Source organism: Ceratotherium simum, chromosome 6 (assembly GCF_057802395.1).
Source record: "Ceratotherium simum simum isolate JZ-2026a chromosome 6, ASM5780239v1, whole genome shotgun sequence".
Classification (NCBI taxonomy): domain Eukaryota; kingdom Metazoa; phylum Chordata; class Mammalia; order Perissodactyla; family Rhinocerotidae; genus Ceratotherium; species Ceratotherium simum.
This window is the reverse complement of record NC_141905.1, coordinates 41124247-41139992: the sequence shown is the minus strand read 5'-3', so window position 1 is coordinate 41139992 and position 15746 is coordinate 41124247. Positions and strand designations below refer to the sequence as shown.

Genomic DNA, 15746 nt, shown 5'->3' with positions numbered 1-15746 from the left:
GCCATTTCCAAAAACAAGGGAGCCGTCAGTCCATTCAACACCGTTTACTGAGTATCTACTACTTGTTTGGCACTGTGGAAGTTACACAACTAATTAAGATAATCCCTGTATTCAGGGAGTTTGAGGGTTGATTATAAAGCAGTGAATATTATTTTTAGAGCTAATGTCTCAAAACTTTAATGGCCAAATAGGAGTTGTCCTTCAAAGCAATTAATTTGGGGAAGGGAAGACTATACACTTATTCCCTCTTTCTCTACCGTCTTCCAACAATCTTCATAGCTGACATTTTCCTTGTTTTTATGTTTATTAATATGGTTAATACTTTGACTTTTCTTTTCTCCATCAAGTATTTCCAGAATGGGTCTGAATGAAACCTTATCCCTTGTAGTATTACATGGGCAAGCTTGAATTGTAAACTGTAACACTCATTGAAAGCAGAGAGCTGTATTTCAGGATTTGAAAATGAGTACGTTAAGTTCAACCTGGAATAAGAGCTCACATCCTGTATACATCTTTTAACAAGGACAGAAGTAGGAGTGAAAAGTAAAATACAACTAGCCACTTCAGCAATCTAAACCAGAATTTTATGTTTGTTTTTCTCTGTACTTATGAGACTTGATTATTTAAAGAATCGTATTCTGAAAAGGGCTGATTTGGGTACTGGAGACGGTTTGATATTACATGTTGGTGAGTGTGTGTGTCTCTATTTGTGTCCATTAATAATTTATATTTTTGGACACTAGATGGTGCTCTTTCACTTTGAAATAAAGTGTATTTTCTCTTGAGGCTTTTGCTTTTTATTTTGTTTATTCTGTTGATGCAGAGATGATGGAAAATCAAATTCTTTCTTAAATTGGATCTGAGGATTCCTGTCCCTTTACAGATGCATAGGAATTTTAATGTGATTATCCAACTCGTAAAGAAAAGGTTTTCAGATGATCATACCACTCAATACTTACCGTTAATTTATTTTGTGAGAAAATACTTTTTTTTTTTTCCTGTAGAAGCATTTTATGTCACATATACTTAGCCGAAACATGAGAGACCACAATTACGTTTTTTATGTAGTTTAATCTTCTGTGTCCTATACTTGATTTAAGAATCACTTGGGACACCAACAAAATGCTGAGTGCCGGGTCCTGGAGACCCGGGAACTAATGTTTTAGCAAGTGCTGCAAGTGAGTCAGATGAGCAGGAGTGTTTTGAGAAGCACTGGGTTCTAATTCGCCACTGGAGGAGTGAGTGTTTTCAGTAAAGATTAACGCCCGAGTCAGCCTGCAGTAATTCAAACCAAAGCTGAAGATAGTTGAGACCAAAATTTTGAATGCAGACAGCTCTTTATGTAAATATTGCCTAGAGGAGTTATAATAGATATAATAAGAACTATTGAAGAAAGTGCCCTCTATTTGTTTACATGTGTTAAAGTTGGCTAGAGTCTTACAGAGAAAAGGCAGGCCCTGTTAGGATGCACTCAGGAGTGATCAGTACAAACACGATGCCATGCTGGGAGGCTCTCCCAACTTGTTGCCCTACTTTTAGGCCCCTCACCTTACAATACCTCACACTTAGACATTTGAGCAAATTTCAACTAATCCTAAGGTCTTTGATCTTCACAGTGTCCCTTTGACAGGGCAGCTGTCAGAGGAGGGATTAAAGAACAGGATAAGGAGAAGTGCCGAAGGCCACCTGGAGACACGGTGGGGGTGGGGGTGGGACGCTGGAGGTGAAGGTGCTGACTCAAATGAAATACGGTGTTAGGATGGCTCTCCCGGAGGCCAGATGCCTTCCTGAAGCCTGAAGCTGGGTGGTGGACTGTTGTTGACTGTGATTGCTCCATCCTGGTCCTAAGAGTTGCTAGCTTTAGAAAATGGTTTCCTGTCTTTTTAGTAATAGCCATTCTGATGGGCATGAGGTGATATCTCACTGTGGTTTGGATTTGCATTTCCCTAATAATTAGTGATGTTGAACATCTTTTCACATGCCTATTGGCCATCTGTGTGTCTTCTTTGGAAAAATATCTGCTCAGATCCTCTGCCCATTTTTTAATTGGATTGTTTTTTTGTTGTTGAGTTGTATGAGTTCTTTATATATTTTGGATATTAACCCCTTATCAGATATGTGATTGGCAAGTATCTTCCCCCAGTTGTTAGATTGTCTTTTTGTTTTGTTGGCGATTTCCTTTCCTCTGTAGAAGCTTTTTAGTTTGATGTAGTCACATTTGTTTATTTATTTTGTTTGTTCCCGGAGAGGAAGGGGGAAGTGGGAAAGGGGTAAAAGGGCACATTTATATGTTGAGGGATGGCAACTAGACTTTGAACACGATGTCGTCTCTACAGAAGTCGAAATATAATGATGTACACCTGAAATTTATATGATGTTATAAACCAACATTACGTGAATAAAAAAATTAATGAAAAAGGAAATGGTTTCCTCCCTTCTTTCCTTTCTCTCTCTTGCTTTTTTTTAAATTGCTCGATTGCACCTTAAGACTATGACGTATTCATTATGGCATTGATTTGCAGCTGGACTGTGGGATGGGGGTGGGTAGATCACCATAGCAGGGAAGTGTGTGTAGTTTGATAGAAGCCCCACCCGGTGATTGTGATTTCTTATCCTGGAGAATTGATGGTTTGAAAGGACTCAGGCAGAGCTGCTTTTTAATTGTGAAAGATGCTTGGCAAGCATTTGCTGACTCTGTCCCTGACCTAACAGGGCGTGTAGAACAGTATGTGAAGGACTTAGCAGAGAAGGCGGTGCATTCTAGGCAGTCAGTAAGATGGGCATTATTAATGATTGTGATGATGATGATGATGATTTCTCTCTCTGATTCAGCTTTATCACTGAAGCTAACCGTGTAGAACTTTTGGCTTACCCCAGAATGGTCTTGGCCTCTGTCAGGCTGACCTATAGAGTAATAGAACACCTAGATTGCTGGGAAACTTGAAAACCTGATTAATGAGAGAACTGAAGAAGTGTATCTCCTCCCTGGGGCTTGGGCTCTGATGTCTCCCTCTACCTGGAACCTTCCAGCCTAGCCAACTGCCTCTATTCCTTTAAGCCTCTACTCAGATCTCACTTTCTCAGTGAGGCCTGACGCCCCTGCCCCCTTCCCATAGCTGGTACTCCTGATTCTTTTGTCCTGCTCTCCTTTTTCTTTTTTTCATAGCACTTATGTTCAAATATACTAAACAGTTTATTTGATTAATTTTTGTCTCCCTGCACAAGACAGTAAGCTATGTGTGGACAGGGACCTTTTTTCTTCACTGGTATATCCCCCAGCCCCTAGAACAGTGCCAGGTACATAGTTGAGGTTCAGAAAATATTTGTTGAATGAATGAATGCTTTCCTATATAAAATTTAGCAGCAGTAATAAACAATTGACATAGCATGTATTAGACACTCAATATGAATATAAAATATTTCTGAATGGAGATTAAGATTCTTTTTATTAACCATGACCTGTAAGGATATCTTCTAAATTAAGTTATCACATACTTTAAAGTGTGGATCCAGAGTTGGAAGACATTGGATTATAATGAACAAGCCTCTGAGTAGTTTTCTGGGGCAAGGTACCAAACCACTCCATGCCTTAGTGTCCCTCTGTAAACGAGTTCACAGAGCTGTGGTGTGGCTTAAATAAGGTAATGCATTTAAACCTTTAGAACAGGGCCAGAGATATAGCAAGAGATCAATTAACAAATTGAATTTACTGATTTCTCACTTGTTTAAAATATAATTATATGACATACTATTTTGCAATTAAATTTAAAGTCAAATAGTTTTCAGAAGGAAAAGAGCCACAGAGATGCACAGTTTTGGTATTTTCCATATTCCTCTGTTTTATACAATGAAAACACACCTAGAATGAATCAAATATTGAATTTATTACAGAATATCTTTTCTTATATTGTAACATAATTTTAAAACAGAGAGTTTGGGGGTTTCACATGAGCCCTTTGTTTCTGATTTCTTATAGATCCTCATATTAAGGTTTCTGGAAAGAAAGAAGATGTTAAGGAAGCCAAGGAAATGATCATGTCTGTCTTAGACACAAAAGTAAGTGCATGTTAAGGACACTCAGATGTCAGAACCTTGTCTCTGCAAGGGCTACTTCATGCTGTTATGAAAGAACCATTTGGAGAAGAAAAACCAGGAGAAAGTAATGGTGGGTTTTAAAATAAGCATGTGTGATTCTACAATGGATGTTAAGTTCTGTTTAAAATTTTAATAGGTTCTCTCATGCTGGGTAATTGAACAATATTATAGACACACACACATATGTATATATGTACATATGTATGTATGCAATGCCATCTTCAGAAATAGATATGGCCCTGATTAGTGCAGGGTAAGTAATAAAGATTGCAAGAATTACCATATTTGCCTTTTTGATGCAGGAAAAAACCAGAATGATATTCTGTTGTAGCTGTGTGTGTGTGTGTGTGTGTGTGTGTTGGCATGAAATTTCATGCTTTCTCTTGTATGCTCTCTCTCCTTGTGAGTGTATGGATAGAGAGATAATAGGGAAATTTAAATATGTCAAAATTTATACTCATTTTGAGTATTTATTTGCTTTAATAAATATTTCTAAAACACTTACGTGCCTGGGAGTTTGCTAGGCACTTTACAAATATTGATGGGTTTAATCATCATAACCAACTCAGCACAGAGATATTAGGTAATTTGCCCAGGATCCAATAGCTGTAAAGTGGGGGGTGGGATTCAAACCCAGGCTGTCATTTTTTTTTTTTTTTTTTTTTTGGTGAGGAAGATTAGCCCTGAGCTAACATCCATGCCAATCCTCCTCATTTTGCTGAGGAAGATGGGCCCTGGGCTAACATCTGTGCCCATCTTCCTCTACTTTATATGGGATGCCGCCACAGCATGGCCTGACAAGCGGTGCATCGATGCGTACCCAAGATCCGAACCTGGGCCGCCAGCAGTGGAGCGTGCGCAGTTAACCGCTACGCCACGGGGCTGGCCCCCCCAGGCTGTCTGTTCTTAACTGCTATGTTTTGCCACCTGGTGTTTCACTGAAATGATTTCTGATCTCTCCCCCTCCCCCTTTTTTTTGTTCTTTTTTTATTTTTAAGAATTATTCACCTTGTAATTATTAAATATTTTAGAATTTTCTCCAAGAAAGGATATATCTTTTTCCTGTATTTCAAAGGTTAAACTCAAAGAATAAGTTTAAAAATTAACATATTTAATAGGTATATTTAAATAAAAATTTAAGAATTCAGAAGATGTAAAACTTGATATTTTTGACATCTTGTATTTTGAATTTTTAATTTTACTTTCTAAGGACTGAAGAATTTCAATATCAGTCTTGTAAATGAGAAAAGACTTAATGTCAGTCTTTATAATTTTACAACACTAAATTTCCCAAAATTAAAAAATGGATTCCAGTATGGCCACAATGTTGTTGTTCATTATGTCTTAGATTTTTACGTTTTGCTTTGATATAACTAATCTCACACTTTATATTGGTTTTCTTGAGCCCTTTTACTGTTAGAGATCTGTGCTTCATGATCTGTTCCGTTGTCTTCTTCCTGCCACTGAGAATAATAGATCTACCTTATAAAGTTTAACATACAGTAATAGAACAGGTGTGACAGCAATGCTTATAAACACTTTTTTATTCCGTTTTGAGTTTTATTTTTATTTCTAGTTTTCTGTCATAGTTCAACAGTCCTACTAACATACATATATTCAGTCTTGTAATTGTTTTAATCTGGTTTTAGTTATGTGAGTCAAATGTTTCATGAATAATGTCTATTAAAAAATGAGTAATTTATTTGTAATTGTACCTGACTTTATTTAAAGGCTAGTTTCCAAAAAATTATCTTGGTAAAGAGTATATCTTTCTATTTCTTCTGACAAATTTGGCTTAAAATAAGAATTTCTTTTTTATAGCCAAAGAGAAATAGATAGAAATTGAACATTTATAGATTAAGATGATCTTATTAAGAAATCTGGGCATCGGCCCAGTGGCGTAGTGGTTAAGTTTGCACGCTCTGCTTCAGCTGCCCAAGGTTCGTGGGTTTGGATCCCGGGTACGGACTTACATGCCACTTATCAAGCCATGCTGTGGTGGCATCCCACAAATAAAGTAGAAGAAGATTGGCACAGATGTTAGCTCAGGGCCAATCTTCCTCAAGCAAAAAGAGGAAGATTGGCAACAGATATTAGCTCAGGGCCAATCTTCCTCACCAAAAAAAAAAAAAAAATCTGTAAGATCTCCCACCGGCTCACTTTTTGTTAATACTGTTCCCTTGGGGGAAAAGTGTTTTACGGAGTTGTTCTTTCCTTTTTCGTGCATCAAGAAGTAATACATTATTTCCCCATAGAGCAATCGAGTCACCTTGAAGATGGATGTTTCACACACAGAACATTCGCATGTAATCGGCAAGGGTGGCAACAATATCAAAAAAGTGATGGAAGAAACAGGATGCCACATCCACTTTCCAGATTCTAACAGGAATAACCAAGCAGAAAAAAGCAACCAGGTGCTTTGTCTTTTCAGATGAACTTTCATGGGACAAAGTAAAGTCTTAATTTTCTGTATGCATATCTTTTTTGGGAGATGACAGCAAAAAAGTAATGGAGATGGCATGTAGTATAGATTGTCTGACCCCCTCCAAGGAGACTGAAGGTGCTCTGCTTTTGTAAAGAGATGAGTTGTAGGTGGGCCATAAACTCTTGATCTCTAGCTGGTTGGTAGAAGAGAGGGGAGGATGTGATGGCAAAGTAAAATGAAGTCCATAAGGAAAGGCTCAGAGAGCATGTAGGTTAGGACAGGCCCTGAAGGCTTGCCTGGTCCAAGCACCCATCCATTGCTAGGATTCTGTCTGCAGCATCGCACAAGTGGCCCTCCAGACTACACCAGATCACCTGCTGAGAGGCCATACATGAGTGCCCGACTTCCTCACATTGACTGAATTATATCACTCCTTAGTTTATACACATCTTTTCTAGTTCTTGAGTTTGGGAACAAATGGAGCTCACCTGTCCACGTGAAAGCACTCTCAGTACTTGAAGAACATGTAGTATTATTTGTGTTATTGGAAGTTTTCTCTCTTCTAGGCTAATCACAATACTAGAAACTATGTTGGCCACAAAGATGAATGAGTTATAGTCTTTTTTCTATGGGGACTAATAGCAACAGTGGGACACATACATAAGGAACTAGAGAGAAAGCCGTGGTAAAAAGCATGGGCAGTATTCAAAATATTTGACAACTGGCGTGGTATGGGCACGGCCCATAAGAGCAGTGTCCTGGAGCCCCACACCCTCACCCTAATGCCATGGTGGTGAGGGTGGCATTATGGGAAAGTTCAGGGAACCCCAGGAGAGGGCTGGAGGTGGGTGTTGGAGCAACATTTTTTTAGCCAGCATGGAAGTAGTTTAGTATTTTGAAAACCTAGTGCAGCAGCATCATTGCATGTTGATATTCATCTAGTATGCAAAGAGTTTAAACAAAAGGGAGAAATTGCAGTGAACAAGAGAAATTATAAACAGGGCCGGATGGCCTCATGGGGGTTGTGAGGTTAGGTAAGTCCAGGGGGTGATGTAGATCAGTTGACACAAATCACCCGAGGAGCTCAATGAAATGCAAATTCTGATGAAGCAGGTCTGGGTTGATGCCTGAGATCCTTCATTTTTAACAAGCTCCCAGGTAATGCCAGTGCTGTTTTTTCCTGGACAACACTTTGAGTGGCAAGGATGTAGATCACTGGAAATGCAGATGTGGGTTCAATTAAAATAAATCTACCTCTGTGTTTTCTCATTTTTGCAGGTATCTATAGCAGGACAACCAGCAGGAGTAGAATCTGCCCGAGTTAGAATTCGGGTAACTATTTATTACTTTACTACTGTAAATCGATGTCATGAACATTTGCATTATAAGGCAGTAAAATATCATAATTTATCAACTTATAACTAAATGTATGTTCAGTATGTAGGATATAGTGACAAAAGTTGTTTTAATGTATTAAAGGTGTTTCGTAGAGATGTTCTGAATTTTATCTGACTCAGTTTCTCTGATAATTTTAAAATGAGCAAAAAGAGGTCTGAGGAAAAATGCCACAGGCAGTTTAAGTTACAAATTCTCAGGTTTTGCAAAAGGCTCCTTTCATTTAAGAAACTGTATAGTCTATCCAAGCTTATGTCTATAATAAAAACAATTTATGTTCTAAAATTCCGTCTTTAGATAAGAGTGAATGAATGATCCACATCTCTAAATGTATAATGATTTAACTAGCTGCTCTGGGTTCTCATAATTTCATTTTAGGAGCTGCTTCCTTTGGTGCTGATGTTTGAGCTACCAATTGCTGGAATTCTTCAACCAATTCCCGATCCTAATTCCCCCTCTATCCAGCACATATCACAAACGTACAACATTTCCGTGTCATTTAAGCAGCGCTCCCGAATGTATGGTGCTACTGTGATAGTCCGAGGGTCTCAGAATAACACTAGTGCTGTGAAGGTGAGTGATCGAGAGCATTCCGAACGTCGTAAGCGTACGAATCATGCAAGTTTCTTTTTAAGGAAGTTTAGTTAAGTGTGTGGACAGTTACTTTATAGGATTATTTCTCTCCCACCGTTTTCTCCTAGGAAGGGACTGCCATGCTGTTGGAACATCTTGCTGGGAGCTTGGCATCTGCTATTCCCGTGAGCACGCAACTGGATATTGCAGCTCAACATCATCTCTTTATGATGGGTCGAAATGGAAGCAACATCAAACATATCATGCAAAGAACGGGTGCTCAGATCCACTTTCCCGACCCCAGTAATCCACAGAAGAAATCCACCGTCTACCTCCAGGGCACCATTGAGTCTGTCTGTCTTGCAAGGCAATATCTCATGGTAGGTTTACTGAAATCACTGTTAGAAATTTTTTTTTTTTTTACCTCTTTGGGTACAGTGTATTTCGCTGCACACACCATACTGATGTGGTATTTATGAAAGCACTTTGGAAGCCCAGTCAAATAAGGAAGTTTCTTGGTACAAGGAAATAAACTAAAAGAGTAAGATTCATAGTGTGTCATGGGCTTTATTTCATTACGTTGGTAAGTTTTCCTTGCACTCTTGTCTTTTTTTGTTGTTAATTTAGACTAAATGTAGAAGAGGTTACAGTGAAATAATGTATTTTGTAGAAGGTGATGATTTTCATAGGACGTGTAGGATTAGTTTGCAGTTTGCACTGGACAAAGAAAATCTGTTTAAACAGAAAAGTAAAAACACCTTTAAAATTTTACCCTAAATTTTGGTAGGATGAAACATTTGAACACTTCATAAATCTGATATAATTTAAAAAATGCTATTAAAGAATTTGAGTGTCATGCATTGAAGAAAAATAGCAGAGTTTATATAATTCTGTACTGCTTCCAGTTTATAATTTGTAATATTTCTCTCCTTCCTGTATTCATTTAAAAACCCAGTGTGTAGGTTGATATGTAGTAACAAAGTAGACTGACATAGTGTGGACTCACAAATATTCTTACTGAAAACACTACTGCATTCTCCTGGTCGCGGCTTGCCCTTTAGTGACATTTGAATCAGTAAGCTTCACGTGTGGCCTTTGCTATTATTAACTCGCAGAATTTGCTTTTGAGAAACTTTCTGAAAATCCAAGTTTGTATTGTTGATTCCATTCCTCTGACAGATGAGAACTTGTTATAATCATTAAGGATTATAATACATAATTTTAATACATTAATTTTGTTGTGAATGATTTTTTTTTTAGCCAAGGTTACTTTATCAGGCTATTTTTAATATATTGCTAGTCAGGTAGCATGTTCGTGTTCAAAGATTAGTATGATTACTCTTCATATTTTCTTTTTTCTGCTTTTCAAGTTCTGTAGATATAATTTTTGAGTCCAGTGACATTTTTTCAAGCATTCTGTGCAGGTATGAATTCATATTTATATTTTGACCATACCTGTCCAAACTACAGGTGTGCAATGAGACATATTATTGCACAATAGTGAAAGAACTGAGGGGGGGATACATTTAAAAGGCTTTAACCTATAGTTTACATACCATTACCTTTTTTTAAATAGAAATGTCCTTACAAAAGTCACTTTTCTCTGCAAGAGAAATGGAACGTAGTAATTTCATTTTAATTCTAGTATGTTTGATGGTAACTTCTCCTGATACTTATGTACAAACCCGGCAGTCCATGGGCTAGCATGAGTATCCTGTGCATCAGAAAAAGTATGTGACATGGTTCCTATACTCAGTAGATTAGGGACCAGGAAGAAAGCATCAGAGAAAAAAACAAGTGCAGAACTCTGCAGTGCTAAAAAGTGAGATAGTTAAAAGAAGGGACAATATAGCAGTTGACTCCAGGAAGGAGGTAAGATTTGAGCTGCATCAGAAGAGAAGTAGGACTTGGGTTGGTGAAGAAGCCTTTTGATGAGTTGAGATGCCAATGTATAGAATCCATTTGAAAGATAGTCCAGAGCTAGTCCAGCCCAGAGGAAGGGGCACACATGTAGACACATAGACCTGTGATTGCACAAGCAAAGCTGGGCCAAAATGTGGAGATCTTTAAATGCTGATACATGTTTCAATTTCATTCAGGAGACAATAAAAAGCCACCACTAGGGGCCGGCCTGGTGGCCTAGTGGTTAAGTTTGCGCACTCTGCATTGGCGGCCTGGGGTTGCAGGTTCAGATCCGGGATGTGGACATATGTACCGCTTATCAAGCCATGCTGTGGCAGGCATCCCACATATAAAATAGAGGAAGATGGGCACAGATGTTAGCAGGGCCAATCTTCCTCAGGAAAAAGAGGAGGATTGGCAACAGAGGTTAGCTCAGGGCTAATCTTCCTCACCAAAAAAAAAAAAAAAAAGCCCCCGCTATAAGTCTTTGAGCAAGGGCACAAGATTAGCACCCTTGATGTGGGCGAGTATCTAGTTTCTGGCATCACTAACAAAGCTGAAGTCAGAAAATGGAGGAATTTTCCAAGGTAGAGAGTGGGTAAAAAATTCAGGGCCAAAAACAAACCCTTAAGACACATATAATTTTGTCAACCAAAAAAATAGTTTCTGCCCCTCAACATTATTTCCACACCAGCCCTCTAAGCCATATGAAGGTATATAATCTAGCTCTTATGCTTTGGTTTACTTTTTTTTTTTTTTTTTTTAAAGATTTTATTTATTATTTTTTTTCCCTCCAAAGCCCCAGTAGATTGTTGTATGTCATAGCTGCACATCCTTCTAGTTGCTGTATGTGGGACGTGGCCTCAGCATGGCTGGAGAAGCAGTGCATCGGTGCGCACCCAGGATCCGAACCCGGGCCGCCAGCAGTGGGAGTGCGCGCACTTAACCGCTAAGCCATGGGGCCGGCCCTGGTTTACTTTTTAAATCTGTAAAATATTGCATTATTTGTAGGCATGTTAAATTATTGGATGTTTAAATGGGTAACTTTTTACCTCCTACGCTTTCTATTATGACATTTCCTAGGGTTGTCTTCCTCTTGTGCTGATGTTTGATATGAAGGAAGAAATTGAAGTCGATCCACAGTTCATTGCTCAGTTGATGGAACAGCTCGATGTCTTCATCAGTATTAAACCAAAGCCAAAGCAACCGAGCAAGGTTTAGTATATATCATTGTATATTATAGTGAGTTATTTTAGATAAATATAAACTCGTAACAACATTCATTATTGACCATCGGTTTCTTTCTATATGTGTTGGTTTTTGGCGTCCATTTTTAGTGACCATTATTTTTTATAAATATATAAGAAGGAAAGGGAAACTTTTTTTTTTGTTAATTTGCAATCTGGTAACTTTAAGCTTCACTAAGTTACCAGAGAGTTGATAAGGCTAAATTAACATTGTGTTATGTGTGTATATGTATGTGTACATATCCAATGCAATTCAAAAGATACTTGGTTTACTTACTATTTGTAAGCCACTCTGCTAGCCCTGGAGATTTAAAGAATACATGCCCATTGCCTTTAATAAATATTTTAAATAATGAAGTGTCCCCAGTTCAGCCTTCTTGAAACTTCTCTAAGATGTCCAAAATTTCAGTATTACATGTACAGTCAAAATTTAATGGGATAAATCTTATGATACTTAGTGCTAGTGAGAATGTGAGGAGAGAGGAATGTTCCTACATTAATGTCATGTAAATTGGCACAACCACTTTGAAGGGTAATTTGGGACCATCTGATCACACTGAACATACTGATATCCCACCCCCAGCAATTCTGCTTCTACTTATACACTCTGAAGAAACCTTTGGACCAGAAGTCAAAGGGCAAGAATGGTGTTGAATAAAAAAAAGCAAGTTGGGGGGCCAGCCCAGTGGTGTAGTGGTTAGGTTTGCGCATCCCACTTCGGCGGCCCGGGGTTTGCGGGTTCGGATCCTGGGTGTGGACCTACACACCACTCATCAAGCCATGCTATGGCAGTAACCCACATAGAAAATAGAGGAAGATGGGCACAGATGTTAGCTCAGGGACAATCTTCCTCACCAAGAAAAAAAAAAAGAAAGCCAGTTGCCTAATAACATGTACTAAATTATAACATTTATGTATATTTTTTATTATAGTAGGTAAAACACCAAACAGTTGTGCCTTTTTTATTTTATGAACTATATCTTTTATTTTCTAAACTATAAATCTTATCATATGTGCATAACGGTGTATGTATAGTATGTATTATTTACAATTTTGTAAATATGTAAATAACGTTGTATTCAGTGTCCACCTTAAGAAAAACAATCATGCCTTCTTGAAAAAAAAAACTTGAAAGGAAAAGATAACATTGATTCTAAGTGAACTTGATATAATGAGTTTAAAGGTAGAGAATAGGACATTAATTTTATGTATGGTGAAGCTTCATGCTTGACTAATTTGAGTTGACTAGAGTCACTGTAGGTACCAGGACTAAAAGATAAAGACAGAAGAGACTTTCAAGGACTTGTGCATATAAAGATGAACAGGCACGAGAATTCCTGGAGTTCAGTAAGAAATGAGCAGAGATCAGGGGAGAATAGATTGTTAAGTGAGAACTCTGAAGCCTTGAGCGTCCTAGGGCCGTTTAATTATGCCTGGCTGGCCTGATGCTGACTACTGCTTTAACTGCTTTCTCAACTACAAATTTTCTTTATTGTCCATTGGAGGCTTTCCTCCTTGGGTTCACATTTCCAATTTTCTAGATGAGTCCATTGAGGGAAAAAAAATGTATTGTTTAGAAACTTTTTTTATCATAAGCTTTGCCATAGATATGTCATCAGTGAGGAATAGTGGTACTTTAAGGTCTATTAGTTAACTAGTAGACAGTAAATGTCAAACATAAGTGACTGTTGTTATGCAGTCTGTATATGGTGACAAGTTTGATTTGTTTTGTAAAGATGAGATAAAGGGGGAAAAGCTTTAATGTAAAGACAAGAGGATGTAAATGAGAATGGGCTGTAGGGACGGACCTGGGTTCCAATCCTCTTGCTGCCCCTCCCCAGCTGTGCTGTGACCTTGCGTAATCCCCTTATCCTTACTGAATATGAATAATAATTCCCACCCCATAAGGTTTTGATGGGCATTAGAATGTATGTGCAGCTTCTATCACAGTGCCTGGAACATAGGACACACCCAATAAATGGTGACATTTTAGGGTTTTATCCAAAGGGGTAAACTTAAGAAATAAATGGTTAGAATTTACAGTTGATTTTAAAGCAGCATTAATATGTTCCCTGAGTGGAATTCTTATGACTGTATTCATTTCTCACCCACCTCCCCAGTTCATTGTAGACTACCTGCATGTCACTTATTTCTTTCCCATTATGTGTTTTCATAGTCTGTGATTGTGAAAAGTGTCGAGCGAAATGCCTTAAATATGTATGAAGCAAGGAAATGTCTCCTCGGACTTGAAAGCAGTGGTGTTACCATAGCAACCAGTCCGTCCCCAGCATCGTGCCCTGCCGGCTTGGCATGTCCCAGCCTGGATATCTTAGCTTCAGCAGGCCTCGGACTCACTGGTCTAGGTATAAAATTTATTATTATAGCTTCTCCGTCCCTGGGAGAGTCCAGTTCCCTTTCTTTCTACCCTTTGGGGCTACACTTTAAAGGCTGTTTTTTTTCTCTTCAGGCCCTAAGATCAGGTGAAAAGCCACAAAACTCGAATCAATCCATTTTGGGTTGTTTTTGTTAGACTCTGTGGATTTCTGTTACCCAGGTTCTTCTTATTCTGGCATAAATAATCAAGGTCTGACTGTTTTATTTTCAGTGGCTGTATTTGTTCTTCTAAATTAAGAATGCGATTGAGAGTGAAGTGAGCAGGCTGACTGTAATTTATGTGTTTGTTCTCTCTTGCATTTGCAATATTGCCATCAGTCTCTAGAGATAAAGATTATCCAGTTTGCTTTTCAAAAAGTAATTGCAAATCTGTATTATTGGAGGGGAGGGGGAGGTGAAGCAAGCAGAACCCCCACCCCTGGTGGTTAGGTCTGCCTCACCCAGACAGAAAGGAAATCTAGCCTGCAGCCACCAAGGTGAACAAATGGACCTGTATTTCTATCTAAGGCGACAAACAGAAAGAGGACAGAACAACATCACCTCAGTGCTCTAGTTCTTTAAGAAAGTAGGGTGAGCCACATAACAGTCTCAGTGACGTGTATCACCTCATTTGTGGGTTTGCATCTTACAGGCTGGAGTTCATTGCTATCTAACAGTTATGCTAGGTTTGCTACTTTCTTGTACATTTTTCAGTAGCCTTTTTATAAAGTTAATGCAATAACCCTAGCAGATCATTCTGCCTCATTCAATGTTGATTTGAGACAGAAAAAATACTTTCAGCAGTCTTTGATTTTTTTTCTAATAGCTATTCTTGCTTTTAAAACATATAATATGGTTATAATATGATTAAGATTTCAAGTAGCCATTCCTAGACACCATTACAGTAAAGACGGATTTTTTTCCCCCTTGGCCCTTAATGTCCCGAAGTTGTCCCTTCCATGGGAGATCTGAACGGCCATAATAACACAGCAATGCATGTGAGTCTGAAAATGCCAGTCAGGTAACTTAGCAGGAACAGAGTTCTTCCTGCACTAGAGAGAAAAAAGTGAGTAAAGATTCCAAGTTACTCAATTTTTAAAATATTTTTATGGCTGTACCTATCCTGTAATACTTAATGCTTTAAATATTCCTGGAAACTTGTATACAAGTCCACATTTTACTTTAGAACATATTTTCAATGCCCAAAGGGAAATTTCATTACTTAAATCAAACATTAAATCTTTAAAACAAGCGAAAAAACAACAAAAAAAATTTTTTTCAAGAAAAGTTTGCATATGCATTGAGATAGAGCACAAAGAAATCACGTATATGTATCTGAGGACTGTTCCAGGCAGCTCGGCCTGTCTGCAAATGGGCCAAATGGAGCCATTCCACTGCACGAAAACATTCCCCTATTCACTGCTAATTGTACGCAGTTTGAAAAGAATTTATTTGAAGCAGATGACAAGTGAGTTATGCAGAGAAATAAAAATGGGTTTCCACTTGAGCAGAATTTTGTTCATCCTGGCTAGTTGAAATGTATGCAAAGCAGCCTGCAGTGCTCGGTGACCCTGACTGCTGTCCTGCTTTGGGCACACATATCTCCCCTTTTCTGATCAGTATCTGCTTGTGGATAAGCTGGATCCTGTGCAATATTTCATGTGAATATTTGAAAGAAGGTAATCTGTCATTCATATCTTTTATTTGGAAACAATCAAATGCACATTCCAAATGGC

General features: G+C 38.3%; 1 protein-coding gene across 5 annotated transcripts in view; it reads left to right on the top strand.

Moving 5' to 3' along the window:
- BICC1 (BicC family RNA binding protein 1) overlaps nucleotides 1–15746 on the top strand; it is a 285588-nt gene that overhangs the window by 243613 nt on the left and 26229 nt on the right. For all 5 annotated transcript variants that reach the window (XM_087432182.1, XM_004427111.3, XM_087432180.1 and 2 more), the window contains 7 exons: nucleotides 3977–4056; nucleotides 6351–6509; nucleotides 7799–7852; nucleotides 8294–8488; nucleotides 8617–8868; nucleotides 11474–11605; nucleotides 13814–14000. In XM_087432182.1, coding sequence (XP_087288308.1) covers nucleotides 3977–4056; nucleotides 6351–6509; nucleotides 7799–7852; nucleotides 8294–8488; nucleotides 8617–8868; nucleotides 11474–11605; nucleotides 13814–14000 — 1059 coding nt within the window. The remainder of the gene's footprint in view (nucleotides 1–3976; nucleotides 4057–6350; nucleotides 6510–7798; nucleotides 7853–8293; nucleotides 8489–8616; nucleotides 8869–11473; nucleotides 11606–13813; nucleotides 14001–15746) is intronic.